This window comes from Lutra lutra, chromosome 15 (genome assembly GCF_902655055.1).
Source record: "Lutra lutra chromosome 15, mLutLut1.2, whole genome shotgun sequence".
NCBI classification, from domain to species: Eukaryota; Metazoa; Chordata; class Mammalia; order Carnivora; family Mustelidae; genus Lutra; species Lutra lutra.
Genome location: NC_062292.1, coordinates 18,348,876 through 18,367,141, shown reverse-complemented (window position 1 = coordinate 18,367,141; position 18,266 = coordinate 18,348,876). Strand labels below are relative to the sequence as shown.

Sequence of the window (18,266 nt, the reverse complement as noted above, 5' to 3'; positions counted from 1 at the left end):
ACTGGAATAAAAGAGAAAAACAGAAATAAGCATGAGGGACATTAACTCTCATTATTCAAGCACATACAATGATCTCCATGTTTGCCTATTATAAAACAAGTCATCTAATCTTTGCAATTATTCTGAGGAGTAAATAGAACTAGCCCCTGGGAAAACTGAGGCTCGAACTGATTAAGAGATTTTCTTCATGAACACAAAGATAGAAGAAACAGAATAGGTACAACTTGCTACAACCAAAACATTCCCTGGATTTTCCTGCCAGTTCTCACAGTGTGCTCCACCTGAAAGACCACTGCTCACCCCTACCTTTCCAGATCCTACCATTCTTAAAGGGCAGCTTCTATCTACCTCCCTGCGTATAGCAGTCTTGGTTCCCTCCAAGGTGGAAGCAATGGCTTCTTCCTCAATCTGATAGAAATTTGTACCTCTTTTGTGACATGTCACAGTCTTCGCACCCTCCCAACCCCACATAGAATGTGGCCATTTGTGTGCCCCTTATTTCCTCTACTACAACGTGGAATCCTTGAGGGCAGTGACAGTGCCTCATCCACCTTGATATTACCTAAAGCATATAATAAAAGCATTAGAGCACGTTTCTTGCTCATAGATGGTATTCAACACATGTTTGTTGAATGAGCAACAGAGAGGCATTGCAAAAAATGAAATCTCAGGTATTACTGATTTCTCAGAGCACCTTGTTTGCAGCTCAAATGAACAAGATCTGAAGGTCCGCTGTCATCAAAAGCAAACGCTGGCCCGTCTCCAGAGGGCATCTACCCTATTCTGGCTTCTGCTTCAAAGTTTTCCCTAAGTCCCAGTCGCAGCCTCTTGATCTTTCCCTGTTTGCTCATTAAAGTTAATTTGGGACATGAAAAGATCTAGGACTGAATATTTCATTAAGGTCAGGTCTCCTTAATGCACCAACTGCAGACAAAACGTAAACATAGCACAGAGGTCGCCAGTACGAGGCCAGTGCCTGTAGTACCTGTTTAAAGCCCAAACTCTCTGTTCATGGACTCATATCTTCAGTCAGCTTTGGGAATGCTAAGAATACTGAGAGAATACTGAGAGATCATGTCTCTTTGTGAGTCTTCAAGGAGCTCCGAGGCTCTCCTTCAGGGAAGGGGAAGGGCAATTAGGAAACAGCAGTTTGTATGAAAATAGTCTTGTCTAGAGTCCTGGGTATGGACTAGGACAATTGCTAACAATGTCAGCTACCATTTTCTGAGTTCTTACTGTGTATCAAGGATTGTACCTAGTGTTTTTACATGGATTACTTTTTTCTAATCTTCATAGTGACCCCCTGAGGAAATATTATTATTGACCCCATATTATACTTATGGGGAATAAATAAAATTCCAACCATGGAATAAGAGAGTCTAACCATGGCAGAGTTCTCCTAGAGTCTGGACTACTAACTGCCTCACTATATTTTTTTTCTTAGGCTATCTTAGAATGTTCTAGTCTTAGCAGGCAAGAAAGATTCTAGCCAAAAGCTGGTACAGCCGATAGTGTGGCTTTGAATGAGATACTGGTGAGGCAAGGCCTTGATTTCTATTAAATTTCATATATAAAAATTTATTTATGAGGAATGAAAGAATAGAGATTGTCAGTTCAACTACCGGTGCTACAAGAACCCAAGGACATGGGCGCCTGGGTGGCTCAGTGGGTTAAAGCCTCTGCCTTTGGCTCAGGCCATGATCCCAGGGTCCTGGGATCAAGCCCTGCATTGGGCTCTCTGCTCAGCAAGGAGCCTGCTTCCTCCTCTCTCTCTGCCTGCCTCTCTGCCTACTTGTGATCTCTGTCTGTCAAATAAATAAATAAAATCTCTTAAAAAAAAGAACCCAAGGACAATTTTGCCTTATGTGACATGTCTGGTGGCACGTCACGTTTCCAAGATTCCACAGGATTGTTTGTAAAGTTTAATAAAACAGGAGCTGAAGGAGTGAGGGAAGTTGGAGAACACAGAAACACAGTAATGTGTCACCATTCTCAAGTCCCCAAAACTTCAATTTCAACAGACATGTTTATTTCAGTGGAAATTTTAAATCTAGTAAATGTAAGTTACTCATTCTGATGGCAATATTTTTGAAGGAGGAACTGGGGTCAGGACCAAAAAAGGAATATGGAGCCATAAAAGAAGTCCAAATATATCAATGATCACAGTAAAAGTGAGTATCTTAAATTCCCCTGTCGAAGTAACACAGATTTTCCAGAGCACGTTAAAATACAAAGTTAAGCTAAGTATATGACAAGCTTAAGCAATAAGCACAGGAGGGTTGAAAACATAGGCATTAAAGTATACTAGAAAAATAAAAGAAAGTAGATGTTAAAATGCTAATATCAGACAAAAGAAAACTAAAGATGAGAGTCATTAATAATTAAAAGGGACATATGTGTTTTCTTCTATTATGTTCAATTCACTGAGAAGACATGATGATTACATATTTAATGTATTAATATTGGGCAGCTATATACATAAAATAAAAATGGAAAGAAATAAAAAGAGAGTGAACAAATTCAGAGTCATAGTCAAAAACTGTAATAGAGGGGCATCTGAGTGGCTCAGTCAGTTAAAGTTTTGCCTTCAGCTCAGGTCAGGATCCTGAAGTCTTGGGATCGAGCCCATGTTGGGCTCCCTGCTCAGTGGGGAGTCTGCTCCTCCCTCTTCCTCTGCCCCTCCCCCTGCTCTTTCTTGCTCTCTCAAATAAATAAATAAATAAACAAATAAATTAAAAAAAAAATGACCTTTAAAAAAAAACTATACTACAGCCATCTCAGAAGTGATATCATATCAAAATGAATAGGAATATAGAATATTCAAATAACTTCTCATGGGACCTTTATGAAGAAAAACAACGTAGTTTTTTTTTTTAAGATTTTATTTGTTCAACAGACAGAGATCACAAGTAGGCAGAGGGGCAAGCAGAGAGAGAAAGTGGGAAGCAGGCTCCCAACCAAGCAGAGAGCCCAACGCGGGACCTGATCCCAGGACCCTGAAATCATGACCCGAGCCGAAGGCAGAGGCCTTAACCCACTGAGCCACCCAGGCGCCCAAAACAATGTAGTTTTAAGAAACAGAAATCAGCATAAAATGGATAATTTAAAAAGGGTGCAATTTGTTTAAAAATTAAAAGATGCTTTCCTAGATAACGTTTGGATTAAGTAGAAAATAAAAATAGAAATGTAAAAATTGAACAGTGAACGGTGACGAGAGCACTCCATATTTCAAAACCTGTGAGATGCAGCTAGAATGGACCTAGGAAAAAAAGGAAGTATCCTTGCCATTCCCCTGAGCCTTCAGGCTTCCTACACCAGAACTGTACCATTCAGCACAACAGCTACTGTCCACATGTGGCTAGTTAAATTTAAGTAATTAAAATGAAAAATTCAGGTTCCTAGTTGCACTGGCCACATTTCAAGTACTCTATAGCCACCGGGGGCTAGAAGTTATCATATTAGACAGGATAAATTATAGAAGACTCCGATCTTTACAGAAAGTTCTCTTTGGCAGTGCTTCTCTGGAATTTGCCAGGGAAATTCCAGTATGTCAACTTTATTGGGTGTAAGCCAACATTAAGTCCATCTTTCAACTGGCCAAACTACAGAATCTTTATACCAGAATCTCAGGACAGTAAACTCATATTGATGGTTGTGTTTCTATCGGTGATCCAATCTCACTTTACATGGTCAAACATCTTTAGAATTTATTCACATCCGTGCTCCCCACACTCTTGCCGATACTGACTGGTGAGGCCTTGTAACTCCTTGGGTTTATTGGTTTCCTCTCCCACTTCAGACAAGGTCTTGTACATCCTTGTCAGGGCTATACTGAAATCTAGTCTTGTTATGGACATGGTGGTATTAAGTGTGTTGGAAGTGGGTCCTACAGAAACTGGGATCCCCTTGGATGGGACTCTCCCTGGTGCAGACACTGAAAGGTGTTCATGCAGAGGAAGACTTCGCTCAGGTAGGGGGAGGGGTTTCCTCCATCAGAAAAGCAGGTTCAAAGGAACTGAGGAAGTCAAAGTTCTCAGCCTCACCTGTTTCCTGGTCCTGTCCCAGAATTACTCCTCCTATAAATGCCCCTTATTTTTTTTAAGATTTTTTATTTATTTGTCAGAGAGAGCACAAGCATAAGCAGGAGGAGTGGCAGGCAGAGAGAGAAGCAGGCTCCCCGCTGAGCAAGGAGCCCAATTTGGATTGGGACTTGAACCCAGGACTCTGACATCATGACCTGAGCTGAAGGCAGATGCTTAACTGACTGAGCCACCCAGGCATCCCTAAGTGCCCTTGATGTAGACTGGTGGGCCAAGCACTTGATTGACACAACCACTCTAGAACCCATATGTTACCCTCGTTTCTTAGCTGTATCTGCCTTGTAATGGTAAGAGAAATGAAGGATTCTTTGAAAACTGGTATAAAGGCTTTTGAAAGAATCTGACTCTAGAACATTCCCTGAGTTACTGGCAGTTTTCTAGGACACATCTAGGGGTGATTCTGATTAAACTTGAACCTCCCCCATGAACAACTCTTGTCAATGAAATCTTCTAAAATGCACTCTATATACAACCCAGCATGACATTCTCTAATTCTAACTAATTTTGTAATTAATATCTATTCGTATATTCTCTGTGCCTGTGTGTAACACACTTAATTACATTGTAAGCTTTATGAGGACAAGATTATCTCACAGCATTTAGTTAATTCATGTTCACTAGCTTCCTGAGGACATTCTTGCTCACCTTGGCATTTCACACCAGACAAGTGTCAATGGTTGTGCTTGAGGATCCTTGAGAACGGGGGTGGGGGGACAGGTCTGAGGGGTGTCTCAGTGTGGAACAGTGTGGAACAGGCAGCACATGAAGGACCTCCAGGGGCTCCTGTGGTCAAGCGGTTTTTCCCTCATGAAACAGTTGTCCAGGCACTCATTGTCCACAGATCCTGGAGCTGTCTGTCGGTTCTGCTAATCATTCACCACCTTTGGCTTCCTTCTCAGCTACTTGTGGGCAGTGTCTGGTTTGGGATAGGTGATCCCTATTTTCAAAGCCTGAGATCAGGATGTTCATGTTTTAATGAACAACATGTACTGCTGGTGCCTGGCCAAGGTAGGGGCCCTGAGCATCCCAGACAGGACCTTAAGTGGAGCTACTTGTCCTCATACGTGCCACTTCCAACCTCGAATTGCTGCTGGGTCAGTGCTGCTCATCTCCCTCCTCCCCTGACCACTGCTTCACATCTGCCAGGAGCGACCAAACATGGAGATAAATGCAGTGGCCAAGCGATGAATGGTATCTACTTATTGCTCAATGTCTACTATGTCCATTAAACCCACAGCACTGAGGTGGTGGAGATAATATTACTAGTGACCCCCAAATAGTTTCTTCTGATACCTGCAGTCCATTCAAGTTGGAGCTGGGCTACTCAGGAACATACGCTGGCTCTTTGCTGATGGTAAATACTTAGTAGTGCAATGGGTTTTGCTGTACTGAGGGCCAGTTCCTCTCAGAGAAGCTCAACAATTTGGCAGGTCAAGGCAACAACCACAGAGATTTCTCCTCCCTAGTCCACTCTATGACAATGTCATACTCTTGGCTTCCCTCTGTACCTCCTCTCCCTGAGCATTCAGCTCTTTAAAGTTTCCTGGGCTTTTGACCACTTAAAAAGGAAAACTTGTGGGTGACAAAATCATTCCTTTCTATGAAAACCCCCCAAGTGTTTCCCTCCCTCCTCCTCTCCATCGATCCCCCCACCTCATCTCTCCTTTTAGAGAACACAGACAACAGTTCTTTATTTTTTTAAATAGAGAAGCCAGAAGTCAATTAGGGGGAAACTGGGACTGGAATCCTGCTCTCTCGATTTCCAGTCATTTTTCTCCCCAAGCTGGGATTTTACAGCAAAATGTTAACAGTGGTTCTCAACAGGTTTGGAACTGCAGGTGCTTATTTTTCTCTCATTTTGCTTATGTGTTCTTCTAAATTTTTTCTATAAAGGCTATGTGTTCATTTTGGATTTGTTTGGGTATTCCAGCTACAATAGCAAACAGATGTGAAAATTTCCATTTCTCAAGAAAAACAGTTCATTCTTTGTTTATTTATAGTCCAAAAGGAGTGTTCCTGAACAATGTATAGTTCCCTAGGAGGAGTAACCCAGGAACCCTGTTCCTTCCCTCCTAGGGATCCTCCATCCTTAACAACATATGGTAATCTATGATATTCTGTATAAAGCCAGAGGAAGGAAAATAACATGGAAGAGTATGTGAAGGAGGATTTTATGGGTGAGGCCAGGAAGTCATCGGTATCATTTCCATTTACACCCCATTGGCTAGAACTCAGTTGCAAGGCTACATCTAACTGCAAGGCAGGGTAGGAAATGTAGCTTATCAATGCCCAAAGGAAGAAAAAGAGATGAATATAGTGAAATGCTGGCCAGTATACGCCATGCTTGTGTAAGAAAGGAAAGTTGAAATTAAAATGGAACAAGGAAGTCAAGCTCCTCCTATAAAGCTCTCTCTTTACAGCACTTTTACATCCAAATCCTCACTCTCCCACTGCTAAGAAATGGCCTTCATCCCCAAAGGCATGGACAGATTGGATTTTTTCCTGTTATTTATTAAGTAGTGGTAGGAAAGGGAGATAGGTGGTGAGGGTTCATAATCTGTGCTGTGACCTGGGTGTAACCACTCCTCCTTCCCACCGGGGGTGCTATGAGCATACAAATGTTGCCTCTCTGCCCCACAGCATTGCTCTAGCCTGAGGACAAATCATTATGCAGAAAACTGTGATGTCAGCATCCTTCACTTCGAGTGATGAACTTCCTCCTCTTCCACACACCTATCACTCTCAGAGTAACTCCTATTCCATATACCTCCTGCAATAAACCCAGAACCACTTGTGTGCCAAAGGCCTGCCTCACATTCTCTATACCTTGTTCTCTATCATCCCCTCTAAATGAAGACTCTTGCCCTTATGCATTGACTTAAATGCAGCTGGCTATCATCTTATGCTTAGGTCTTTTCTTACCTGTATGTATTAGACACATAGTAAATCATAATTTATAAACTTCCATGTCTGGAAAGAATATGGTTGCTTTCAATATATGGCCAAAGATATGAGTATGGGTTCTTAAAAGATGCACAAATATTTGTGAGTAGCCCAGGCCTTTTCTGGTTAGTCTCCAGTTCATGTACCACTCCTCTAAGTGCTGCTCCTCTAAGCACTAGACAGGAGCAGAAGAAAGCAGGCCATGGGAGAGAGAGAGAGAGACAGTATGACCAAAAGCATCTCAAAAGTCCAAACACAGAGCTCATGAGAGCATACATTCTCACAGGTGCATACTAGGAAATAATCACCCTCCTTTTTTTTTTTTTTGGCAGATGTCAGTTTGTTCCCAGTGTACTAGAATGGAATGGAACAATGAGACTCATATCACCCAAAGTATAGGCTCCTGTCTGGAACTTTGCATTCTCTCTGGGAGCAGTGGGCAGAAGAAGATGATAAAAGTAGGTAGAAGTGGGACGCCTGGGTGGCTCAGTTGGTTAAGCCGCTGCTTTCAGCTCAGGTCATGATCCCAGGGTCCTGGGATTGAGTCCCATATCAGCCTCCTTGCTCAGTGGGGAAACTGCTTCTCTCTCTGCCTCTGCCTGCCACTTTGCCTGCTTGTGCTCTCTCTCTCTCTCTCTCTCTCTCTGACAAATAAATAAATAAAATCTTAAAAAAAAAAAAAGTAGGTAGAAGTTAGCTCTGAATATGCAGTCCAAAACTTGAAGTGCCCTCAATAGAGAGGAGAGAAGAGAGATCCTGAGTTTTGGTCTTCAGTCTGTAGTAGGACAGACCTGTAATTTCATGGGAAAGTTTGTATGTCATTTCTACCTAGGGCTATGTCTTTTCTCTTATGGACTGTATCAGGCCACAGTGGTCTTTAAGACCATGATAGTCAATGACTCATTCCTCTATCCTTCATGCACCCTCCCCCACCCCAAGAATAAAGGAATATAGGCCAGGCTGTGGAAAATATCCTATGGAGGTTTGCTGAAAATGTTGACTGGTTCCATCTTAGCTGTTTATGTGGTCTTGTCTTGATGATGTGATGGTACTCATGGACAAGAATGCACCAAGATTTCTGTATCCCAAAGAGTGGCAGGACCTCACCATGTTCATCCTCCTCACCCTCAATGGCTGTTTAGATGTCATGAGCAAGAACTTGCTGCCTCAGAGGTGTGTGCTTCTAGAAAAAGGTTCCCTGGCCCTGACCTTCTACATGCTCCTGCTATTGTTTACATCACATGTCTAACCAATTTTAAGAGAAATCAGATTTTTAAAAAGTAGGATCTTTTTTTCACTGTCAAGTTGTCAAAAATCATCCAAAGTATTAAAGAAATAATCCTACCTATTGCTGGAGAAGATGTAGGGAAAGAAATCTAGGGAATTATTATCATACACTGTCTACATTTCCTTGAAGTCAGTTTGGCAGAGTGTGCCAAGCAAACAATTCCATTTCTTGCTGTCTGCAGTGGACATCTGTCATATAAGCCTAATGCCATCTTTGAAAGAGCCTCCCAACATTTTGGACAATTTCCACATTATCAGGCCTGCCTTTTGGTAGATTTTTATATTTAATCTCTGTACTCCCTTGTGGCTAGCTAGGGTACAGGTATGTGACCAGTTAGACACACCTACTTAAGACTCGAATGCACAAGTGAGCAATGTAAGGAAATTGGCTGTGCATGGGGTTTCTGTTCTGTAGAAGAGTAGTGGCAAAGATAGGAACCTATGTTCATCATTATACTGGTTCTGTCCCACAGTACTGGTGTTAGTGCCAAAAAGAGCAACCTAAGCCCATTTTGTGAACTAACTTATCTATTTAAATAGATTCCTCCTCTTAAACTTGACAGAATAGATTCTTACTGTCTGTAGCTAGGAACTCTGATATAGCATCTAAGTCTAGAAATACTCATACAACTATATAAAGAGCATATACAAGAGTGGTCACCGAAGCATTTTTTTTCTATCAAGAACTTTAATAAACTTTCACCAGTAGTGAAATTATTAAATAATTTATGGAGCACTATACAGGAATTAAAAAGATCAGGGGAGATCTGGATGTCCTGACATCAATGTCAGGACATCCAGATCTCCAAGATGAAGTGAAAAAAGCTAACTCCAAAAAATGTGGGGTGGTTACGATCCAGATTCTGGAGACAGGTATGTTCTTGTTGACCTCAGAAGGTCTTAATTTTTCTCCTTACACCCGCCAAGAATGGTCAGGACCACAAGGCAATCAGGAGAGATGGTATCCTAATGGTGCGGTGAACTCCACTTAACACATCCTATAGAAAACTCTCGATTTGAATACTAATTCAATCAGATTTTAACCTATAACTAATGTTATACCTATAATTTATCATTCAAACCCGGATACTTGAGGGAAAAAAAAGGCAAAATTAATATTTGTACTGGGACAACAGGTAAAAACCAAACTGCTACAGACACACCAGGATTTATGGGTACCCTCCCTATAACCTAAAGAGAGATGTGCTGTATGTCTTCAGTTTGCCCCTCCAAATTCACCTTTCACCTCCATCCTGTTCCCTCTCCCTGGAGACTGCCCTGGTCTGTAGCATATCACTGAGCTCCTTAACCTCGGGCTTCAGGCAACCTTTGGTCAATGATGAACCCCAGGAGGATGATGGATAAGAGTGAGATTAAGGTTTTTACTCTTTTAGCTCCTGCTTCTGGGGTCACCTCAGGCTGGCAATACCCTGCCCGCAGGACACCATCAGTATCAATTTCTCTGGCTACCATAAAAAATGACCACAAACTTATAAGGTGGCTTAAAAACAGAAATCTACTTTCTCACAGTTCTGGATGCCATAAGTCCAAAATCAAGGTGTTGATTCCTTCTGGAAGCTCTCGGGAGAATCTGTTCCGTATTTCTCCCCTAGCTTCTGATGACTGCTGGCAGTCCCTGGCATTCCTTGGCTTGTAGATACATACTCTAATCTCTCCTTCCATCTTCACATTGTCTTCTCTTTTGTGTGCTTCTGTGGCTCAAATCTTCCTCAGACTTTCTCATAAGGTTTCCTGTCCCTGGATTTAGAGCCCACCTTAAAACCAAGATGCTTTCATCTCAAGATCCTTAATTGTATCCACAACGACCTTTTTGTCAAATAAGGTCATATTCACAGGTTCTAGGGGTTAGGACTTGGAAATATCTTTTTAGGGGCCACCATTTAGGGGCCACGACACTCTCTTTGCTTATAGCAGAGCTTCTCCTGTTCTATATCCCTTGGGGCTGAGAGTTTACAACAGCTCCAACTGTTACCCAGCTCTCTCTTGTGCTCTCCTTCTACCCTGCTGACATCTGCATACACAGTATCTTTATGAAACCCTCTTTGAACTATCCCAATTTGTGCTGCCATCTATTTCCTGTGGGGACCCTATCTGAAACGCAAGTAGAGCAACTTGCCCAGGAGGCCAGAAACCTTAAATAAAATTCATGCTCAGATGTTCAGAGTAGTGACAAGAGAAAAACTACAACTGGATTTCACAAACATGAACATACAACAAAGGAGACTAATTTGTAAACATGTGGGTAATAAAGGGATTTTCCATATTCAATCAAGGCAACCAAAGGACTAAATTAAGTTATCAAAAAATCCTAAGTGGCTACTATTATACAGGTACTATGCAGTGATTAGCAATACAACAAGGAGAAAGATACAAAGATGTACATGATTATATTGCAACTTATAATAAGGAATGGAAAGGAGGACTGGGTGGTGTGGTAAGCTGAATTCTAGGATGGCTCCCATGATTCCTGACCCTGGTGTACACTCTGTACAATCTCCTCCCCTCAAATGGGACCAGTGAATATAATGGATTATCATGACCAAGATTGGTTACGAAGTGATTGAGTCTGAATTACTGAAAAGAAATTGTCCTGGATTGTCTGACTTTGTCAAGTGTAGTCTTTAGAAGAAGGTAAATCATTGAGAAGATGTACTCCTGTTGGCCTAAAAGAAAGCAAACATCCATGTTGTGATCTTCCTGTGGGTCCCATGGCAAGGAACCCTGAGCAACCTGTAGATGCTGAGAGCCATCCTGGCTGACAGCCAGCAACAAAACAATAGCTTCAGTCTTAAAACTGCAAAGAACTGAATTTTGTCCATAGTCAATGAGCTTGCAAGAGGACCGTGAGCCTCGGATCAGAATCACAACGCCAGCCAACACCTGATTTCAGCTTGGTGAGATTCCCAGCAGAGGTCTCAACAAACCCATGTTGGATTTCTGATCCAAGGAAACTGAGATAATAAGTGGTTCACCTAAATTCCTACATTTATGTGAATGTGTTATGCAAAAATAGAAAACTAATATAGCTGGTATTAGTTCTGGGTGAAGGTGTATCTAGCACTGGTAATGATGAGAAACACTGTATCTCATTAAGATGTGTGGCCCATTGCTGAAAGGTTGTAACCAAAATGAAGCAGGGATCCTAATGAGAATGAGAAGCTTCAGGACCATCAAGTTCTTTTGCTCTCTGTCTATATCACAAGGCAGCCTTTGTGAACTTAGTTTCTGGGGTTCCAGAAACAGTGGCTTGGACAGGGCCCATGAGAATAATTCTAGACTTTGAGATACCAAAGGCAGAGGAGAGAACTGGTCGGAAGTAATCTACTTAAACTTTCAGGTGGTTTATCACATCAAAGTTGATGGATGGCCAAGTGTTGAATTTACATGAGCTTCCAGGGGCCTCTTGGAGGCCTGGCAGACAATACCAACTAATGGATTTAAAACAGATAAATCCTTAAATCTTATTGGCTTAACACAAAAGAAGGTTATTTCTCCCATGCTTATAAGCCTTCTACCTGGTCTTTCAGATATGACTCCTCCCATCTCGTGACTTTGTCCTTCTCTAGTACCTCACAGTCTACATAATCAGCCAGTAAATATGGAAAAGGAAAGGTTGAAAAATAGGCAGAAGTTTTGAGAGGCCCTGTCTTGACGTGGTGTACATCACTTCCACACACAGTCTTCTGGACAAACACAGTCACTGAGTGGCTGGAAAGTATGGTCCCAGAACCACACTACATTATGGGAAGGGAGCAAGAGTATTCAGTGATGATGAAGATATCCTTCCTAAACTGAAACGAGATAAATTAATCTCGCACATGGAATTTGGAAATTAACTGTAGGGTTCCCAAATTACAGAATTAAGAATTCTGAAGAAGAGAGAGCAAAGGTTAACTCCTAACCTGGGCAGGCATATCTGGTGTAGAAGAGAAATGATCTATGGAAAAACAGGTCCAGGGTCTGTCCTTCAAGCTCTATCCTCAGCCATGGGTATGAGTTGGTCGCACAGTCATAAAGGAAGGACTAGGTATAACAGAGGTAAGGTGAGTATATACTTCCACCTTGCCAAACATTTCCAGAAGAAAAAGAAATTTGCCCCCATTGAAATGTGATCATTGAAAAGTACCTGAAATCGAGTATATAAACTGTGAAACCTAAGTCATAATTATGCAATGAGGTATAAAGCTCACATTCTAGAAAAATTCAAAGAGGAAAATTATGGGCTGGTGTGCCAAGAGAAATAAAGAACATATATCCTTTCAAACTGAGAAATTAGAATGTTGTTTTCCATCTCCTGTAAGCCTTGTTTTGGTAAGTCAATGACAAATCCCAAGGCTTAGTAACCATTACTTGAACTAAGATGAAAGTCTGGCCCATGAACAGATGGGCTATCTCTGACCTTGTGCATATTTCCATGGACCCACGTCCTGTGTGGTTCTTCTTGAGTTCTCAGCCTCTGGCTTTTTCTTCCTGTGGTGTATTTCTGCCTTGCAGCAAGGTGAGTTGCAATCATTTTTTTGTTGATGTTGTTGATGATGATATCCCTCCTAAAAAGAAAGGAGATAAATTAAAAGATGCTTTTGGAAGACACCATACTAAAACCCCACAGCTATTAAGCAGCTTATAGTGTAGTTCTCTAGATGTCATTTTTTTTTTAAAAGAGTTTATTTATTTGAGAGAGAGAGAGAGAGAGAAAATGAGTGGTGGAAAAGAGCAGACGGAGAGAGAGAAACAGACTCCCCGCTGAGCAGTATGACTGATGCGGGGCTCCTTTCCAGGACCCAGAGACCATGACCTGAGCCAAAGGCAGAGGCTTTAACCCACTGAGCCACCCAGGCGCCCCTTAAATCTGGGTTCTAATTCCAGTTCTCTCCTCATCTGCTGAATGTCATACGTCTTAGCTGAAAAAATTACGTGTTGAACTTGACTTTCTATTGAGGTGAAAATAAAAGATTATGGATGTTGTTGCACAGAAGTGAGCATATTTGTCTCCTTTTTCTTTCTTCCTTTTCGTGAGGTATCAAAATGCTTGGAGATCCCAGTAGAGCTCAGTGCTCAGAGCAGGGAGATTAAAAGGAAGAGTCTGAGTTGACACTTCTGAAAGGAGTCAGGGAGGAGAGAAGCCCAGGGATTCTCTTTGGTTTTAGACTTGCTCCGGGAGAAGCACAGGGTTCATCACTCGCCTAAGTAATGGTAGGGCTGGGCTGGGGAGTGCATGGTCTACAGGCCCCAGGGAACTGTATTTAGTCACTTTTAATGTTGCTCCTCATACTTCAAGGCTGCGGTCCCTGTATGATGGGGGCAGCCGGGTTCATTCCAGCTCCCACACTCATATCCCCAGTTGTTTCTGGCAGCTGTGAGCTGGCTGCCAGTGGTCAGGGGAGGAGGGAGATGAGCAGCACTGACCCAGCAGCAATGCGAGGTTGGAAGTGGCACGTATGAGGACAAGTAGCTCCACTTAAGTTCCCGTCTGGGATGCTCAGGCCCCCCACCTTGGCCAGGCACCAGCACTACATGTTGTTCATTAAAACATGAACATCCTGATCTCGGGCTTTGAAGATAGGAATCACCAAACCAGACACTGCCCACAAGTAGCTGAGAAGGAAGCCAAAGGTAGTGAATGATTAGCAGAACCGGTAGACAGCTCCAGGGTCTGTGGACAATGAGTGCCTGGACAGCTGTTTCATGAGGGAAACTCTGCTTGACCATAGGAGCCCCTGTGCTGCCTGTTCCACACTGTTCCACACTGAGACGCCCCTCAGACCTGCTCCATCCTCCACCCCACATGTCTGGCATGAAATGCTAGAATGAGCAAGAAGGTCTTTAGGAATTCAGTAAATAAGAATTTGCTACTGCTGTGGATTCTACTGAGTATAGCAGGACACATAAAAAATTATATGACATAGTTCTTACCCTCAAAGAGCTTACAATTTAGTTGAAGGCATATACCTCTGCATATACACACACATAAAACAGACATCAGAGACTCTTTGGACTAACTCTGTTTCATAGAAATCAAATATTACATGTAATTTTAAATTTTCTAACAGCACATTGAAAACACAAAATGGTGAAATTAATTTTAATGAGATTATTTTTACCCAATATATCCAAAATGTCATTGCAACATGTAATTAATATAAGAACTATAAATAAAGTATGTCAGATTCCTCATTTGATACTAAGTCATCAAATTTCAGTGTTTATTTTCTACCTACAGTACACCTCAGTTCAGACAGGCCATATTACAAGCACTCAATGACTCAATGTGTCAGTAGCTACCATATTGGATTGTACAGATTTTGACAGTATAGAATGACATGTTAGGTGAATTTTAAAGTTTTAGTGAAAAGAACAGATCATGGAGAAGATAGAAGTTTGGTCAAAATGGCATCTAGCAGGGACCCTGGGTGGCTCGGTTGGTGAAGCATCTGCCTTCGGCTCAGGTCATGGTCTCTGGGTCCTGGAAAGGAGCCCCAGGGTCCCGGGATCAAGCCCCGCATCCAGCTCTCTACTCAGTGGGGAGCCTGCTTCCTCTCTCTCTCTCTCTCTCTCTGCCTGCCTCTCCGCCTACTTGTGATCTCTCTCTGTGTGTCAAATAAATAAATAAAATCTTAAAAAAAAAGAACCCAGATTTATGACTTCCGATTGATGCATTTTTCACTGCCATATACTGCCTTCTTAAAACTGCATTTCTATACCTCAATGGTGGCAGTGGTCACCTCCAGGTTACAGGATTAAAGATGATTGTTAATGTTGTTCTTTTTGCTTATATATTTACCTGATTTTTCTACAATGACTCTACATTAATTGAAAAAAAAAAAAAAAACCCACCTGGGTGCCTCAGTGGTTCAGCCAGTTAAGCATGACTTAGGGTCCTGAGATCAAGCCCCACACTGGGCTTCACACTGGGTGTGGAGCCTGCTTAAGATTATCTCCCCAACCCCTATGCCACTTTCCCACCCCCACTCATATGCTCTCTATAAAACAAAAGGAAAAAAAAACCCACCTAAGACTAAATTTTAAAATAAGCAATTCCTTCATAAGGCAGAATTAAGCCTTTTTCCAAATTGCTTTCATCCTCAAATCTTAGCCCTTGCAAATCTCTCGAGATTTGAGAGAATCTAAAATAAGAAGCAATCTGAATTATTGTCATGCTCAAGGGCAGAGAGAGATTTAATTTTTCTGGAATTAAGTGAACTTGAGAAGAAGTAGGTATTTGGACAGGAGGGAGGGATCGGAGACAGTGCTATGACCTGGGTATAAATTCTCCTCCTCTCTTCTAGGGCCATTGCTGGCATACAGGTGCTGCCTCTCTGCCCCTTGACATTGCTTATACTGTAAGGACTGATGATTACACAGAACACTGTGATGTCAGCATGGTTCACGCTGAGTGATGAACTTCCTTCCCCCTTAGCACAACTGCCATGCCCCCCAAAAACTATTTCAGTACCTACTGCAATAAACCCCAATCCATGTGTGGGTCCAGGGCACGCCTCACATTCCCTCTACCTTTTTCCTCCACCATCCTCTCTGATCTATTTTCATTACTTTTTTTCCATCCTCTCTGCTTTATACTCAGCTTCCTAATACCCAATACCTAGAACTCTGTCTTCTGAGGTGCATGAGAGACGAGTGGAGTAACAGATAAATGAAGCTGATGGGCTAAGTCACATTAAAATAAAATGGCCAACACCAACTCAGAAGTGTCACTCACTCAACAGTGTCTGCATTTTAAGGATTTGACCTTAATCCCTTGTATGAGTTAGGGATGAATCCTGGGAGCAAAGTGATATGAAATATGAATTTCTTATGGCCACTAGACCTTACAGATTTGTAGTGGAGAAGTCTAGGGAAGGCTGCTATGAAATGAGGCCGGAGGTCATTTCAACATGGCAGCAGTCAGGAGGAAGAATCCCGCAGCAAGTTAGGGAAGAGCAAGGACAGACCGAAACCTATGAGAACAAAGTGGACCCTGTGTCTGCCTCTCACCACTTCATACTTCATTGGCAAGTGACCCTCCGAAAAAGCTGGTGCCCGGACTCTAAGAGAAGCGAAGGGAGCTATGGGCATGGTTGCTGCCCATGCCAAGGAGACGAGACATCAGGAACAGAATGCAGGAGCTGCAGGGGCACCTGGCACCCTACACCTTCAGGGTGTGCTTGGGTTGCTCCTTCAGTTCTGCCTTCACATGCTCATATAAATCTCTCCTGTAGCCAACCCAACCTGGAACCATAGAAGGAGGGGCATTCCAGGAAATACAGCTTAAACTCGGTGAAGCTGACCCACTACTAACCCACCACAGTCCCTGAAAATCAATGATCAAAAGATAGCTTTTCAGATCCATTTATTGGCCAGTAGAGATGCTGATGCTTGGATAGGGGCACAGATGGAGATGTGAAGAAGTCAGAGGAGGAGGTGAAGGGAGATTTCTTGGGGATCTTCAGAATGTGTCTGTAAAAGAAAAGCCAGATTAGTGCTAGGTGTGTAATATATGGTCACATATCCCAGTGTTTATAAATGTAGGTGTTCAGAAAGAAAACCCTAGAACTGGACCAAAGTTATGTCTGAATGGCCAGGCTACCTTGGGATACCACAGCAACTCTTACCCCTATCCCATGCCCCTTTCTCTTCATTTGAGTGCTGGGCAGCACACAGGCAGGAAGCCATGGGAGAAAGGGACAGGTGTGCACAAGTGTGGACCCTTCTCAAGGGCCACAGAGAGGAGCCTCTCAAAGCACATTCACAAGCTTCCTTCTCTGGCAGAAGTCAGTTGGTTCCCAATGTACCAGAATGGAATGGAACAATAAGGTTTTACACCACCAAAGGCGTAGGCTTGTGTCAGGAAACATTTCCTCTGTGGGGGAGCAGTGGGTGGGGTGAGATGATAAAAGATGGTGGAAGGCAATTCTTTTCAAAGGCCAGAACTTGAAGTGGCCCCAGAAGGTGTGGACTTGCGCAAATTTTGCTCTCCTCTCCTTTGTTAGGCAGATCTGTAGCCAACCTACAATGGGAACCTTTATTGGTCATGTGTACCCAGGACTATTTCTAATCTTATATGGACTGTATCAGGCAATAGTAGTCTCCAAAGCTGTGATATTCAAAGACTCTCTGCTGGACCCTTCATGCCATCCTAGGAAGAAGGGAAGATGGGCCAAGCTATGGAAGATATGCCACGGAGGTGTGCTGAAGATGGTGATTGGCTCCATCTTGATAGCTTATGAGATCCGTTGCATTAAAGGAGGGTTGATACTGATGAACAGACTGTTGCCACCAACATTTATGTACCCCAAAGAGTGGCAGCATCTCACCATGTTCATCCTCCTCACCCTCAACGGCTGTGTAGATGTCATGAGCAAGAACTTGCTACCTCAGAGGTGTGTGCTTCTAGAAAAAGGTTCCCTGGCCCTGACCTTCTACGTGTTCCTGCTGCTCTTGATGTCACATGTCCAGGACTCAACGGGGATAGAGCTTCAGATACATTGTCTGCTCATCTTGCTGGTGTTCCTGTTGATGCTGGTGTTGACTGTAGAGCTGTGGACTCCTGACACATTTCACCTCCTGCTGATTGAGACTTTTCTGTTTCTGATGATGGGTTCCTGGCTGATACAGGCAGGTTTTATTCTGTATAAGCCAGTCACTGGCTACCCATGGCAGGATGATGACATCAGCGACATCATGTTTATCACCACCTTCTTCTGTTGGCATGTGATGATCAATGCTTTGTGTCTGCTGGGAATCTATGGCATCTCTTCCTTTTGGCATCGTTGTTACCGTCCCAGCTTGAAGCTGATGGGATCCAAAGAAGCTCCGTATCACAAGGGCACTGTAGGACCCCTCTACAAGTTACTGCAGGAAGTGGAGCAGTCAGAAAGCGATGACCAGGCTCTTCTCCTTTCAGAAAGCTCTTCCTGA

The 18,266-nt window shown here is 42.8% G+C and overlaps 1 protein-coding gene across 1 annotated transcript; it reads left to right on the top strand.

Annotated features, from left to right (window-relative positions):
* The first annotated feature begins 17,360 nt into the window (after positions 1-17,360).
* LOC125085555 (transmembrane epididymal protein 1A-like) lies at positions 17,361-18,266 on the top strand. The gene has a single exon (XM_047704040.1). It carries the CDS (start codon positions 17,361-17,363, stop codon positions 18,264-18,266), a length of 906 nt encoding a protein of 301 aa, XP_047559996.1.

What these genes read in the sequence shown, in the direction of transcription:
- LOC125085555 (XM_047704040.1), top strand. Translation starts at nt 17,361, where the DNA reads ATGGGAACCTTTATTGGTCATGTGTACCCAGGACTATTTCTAATCTTA.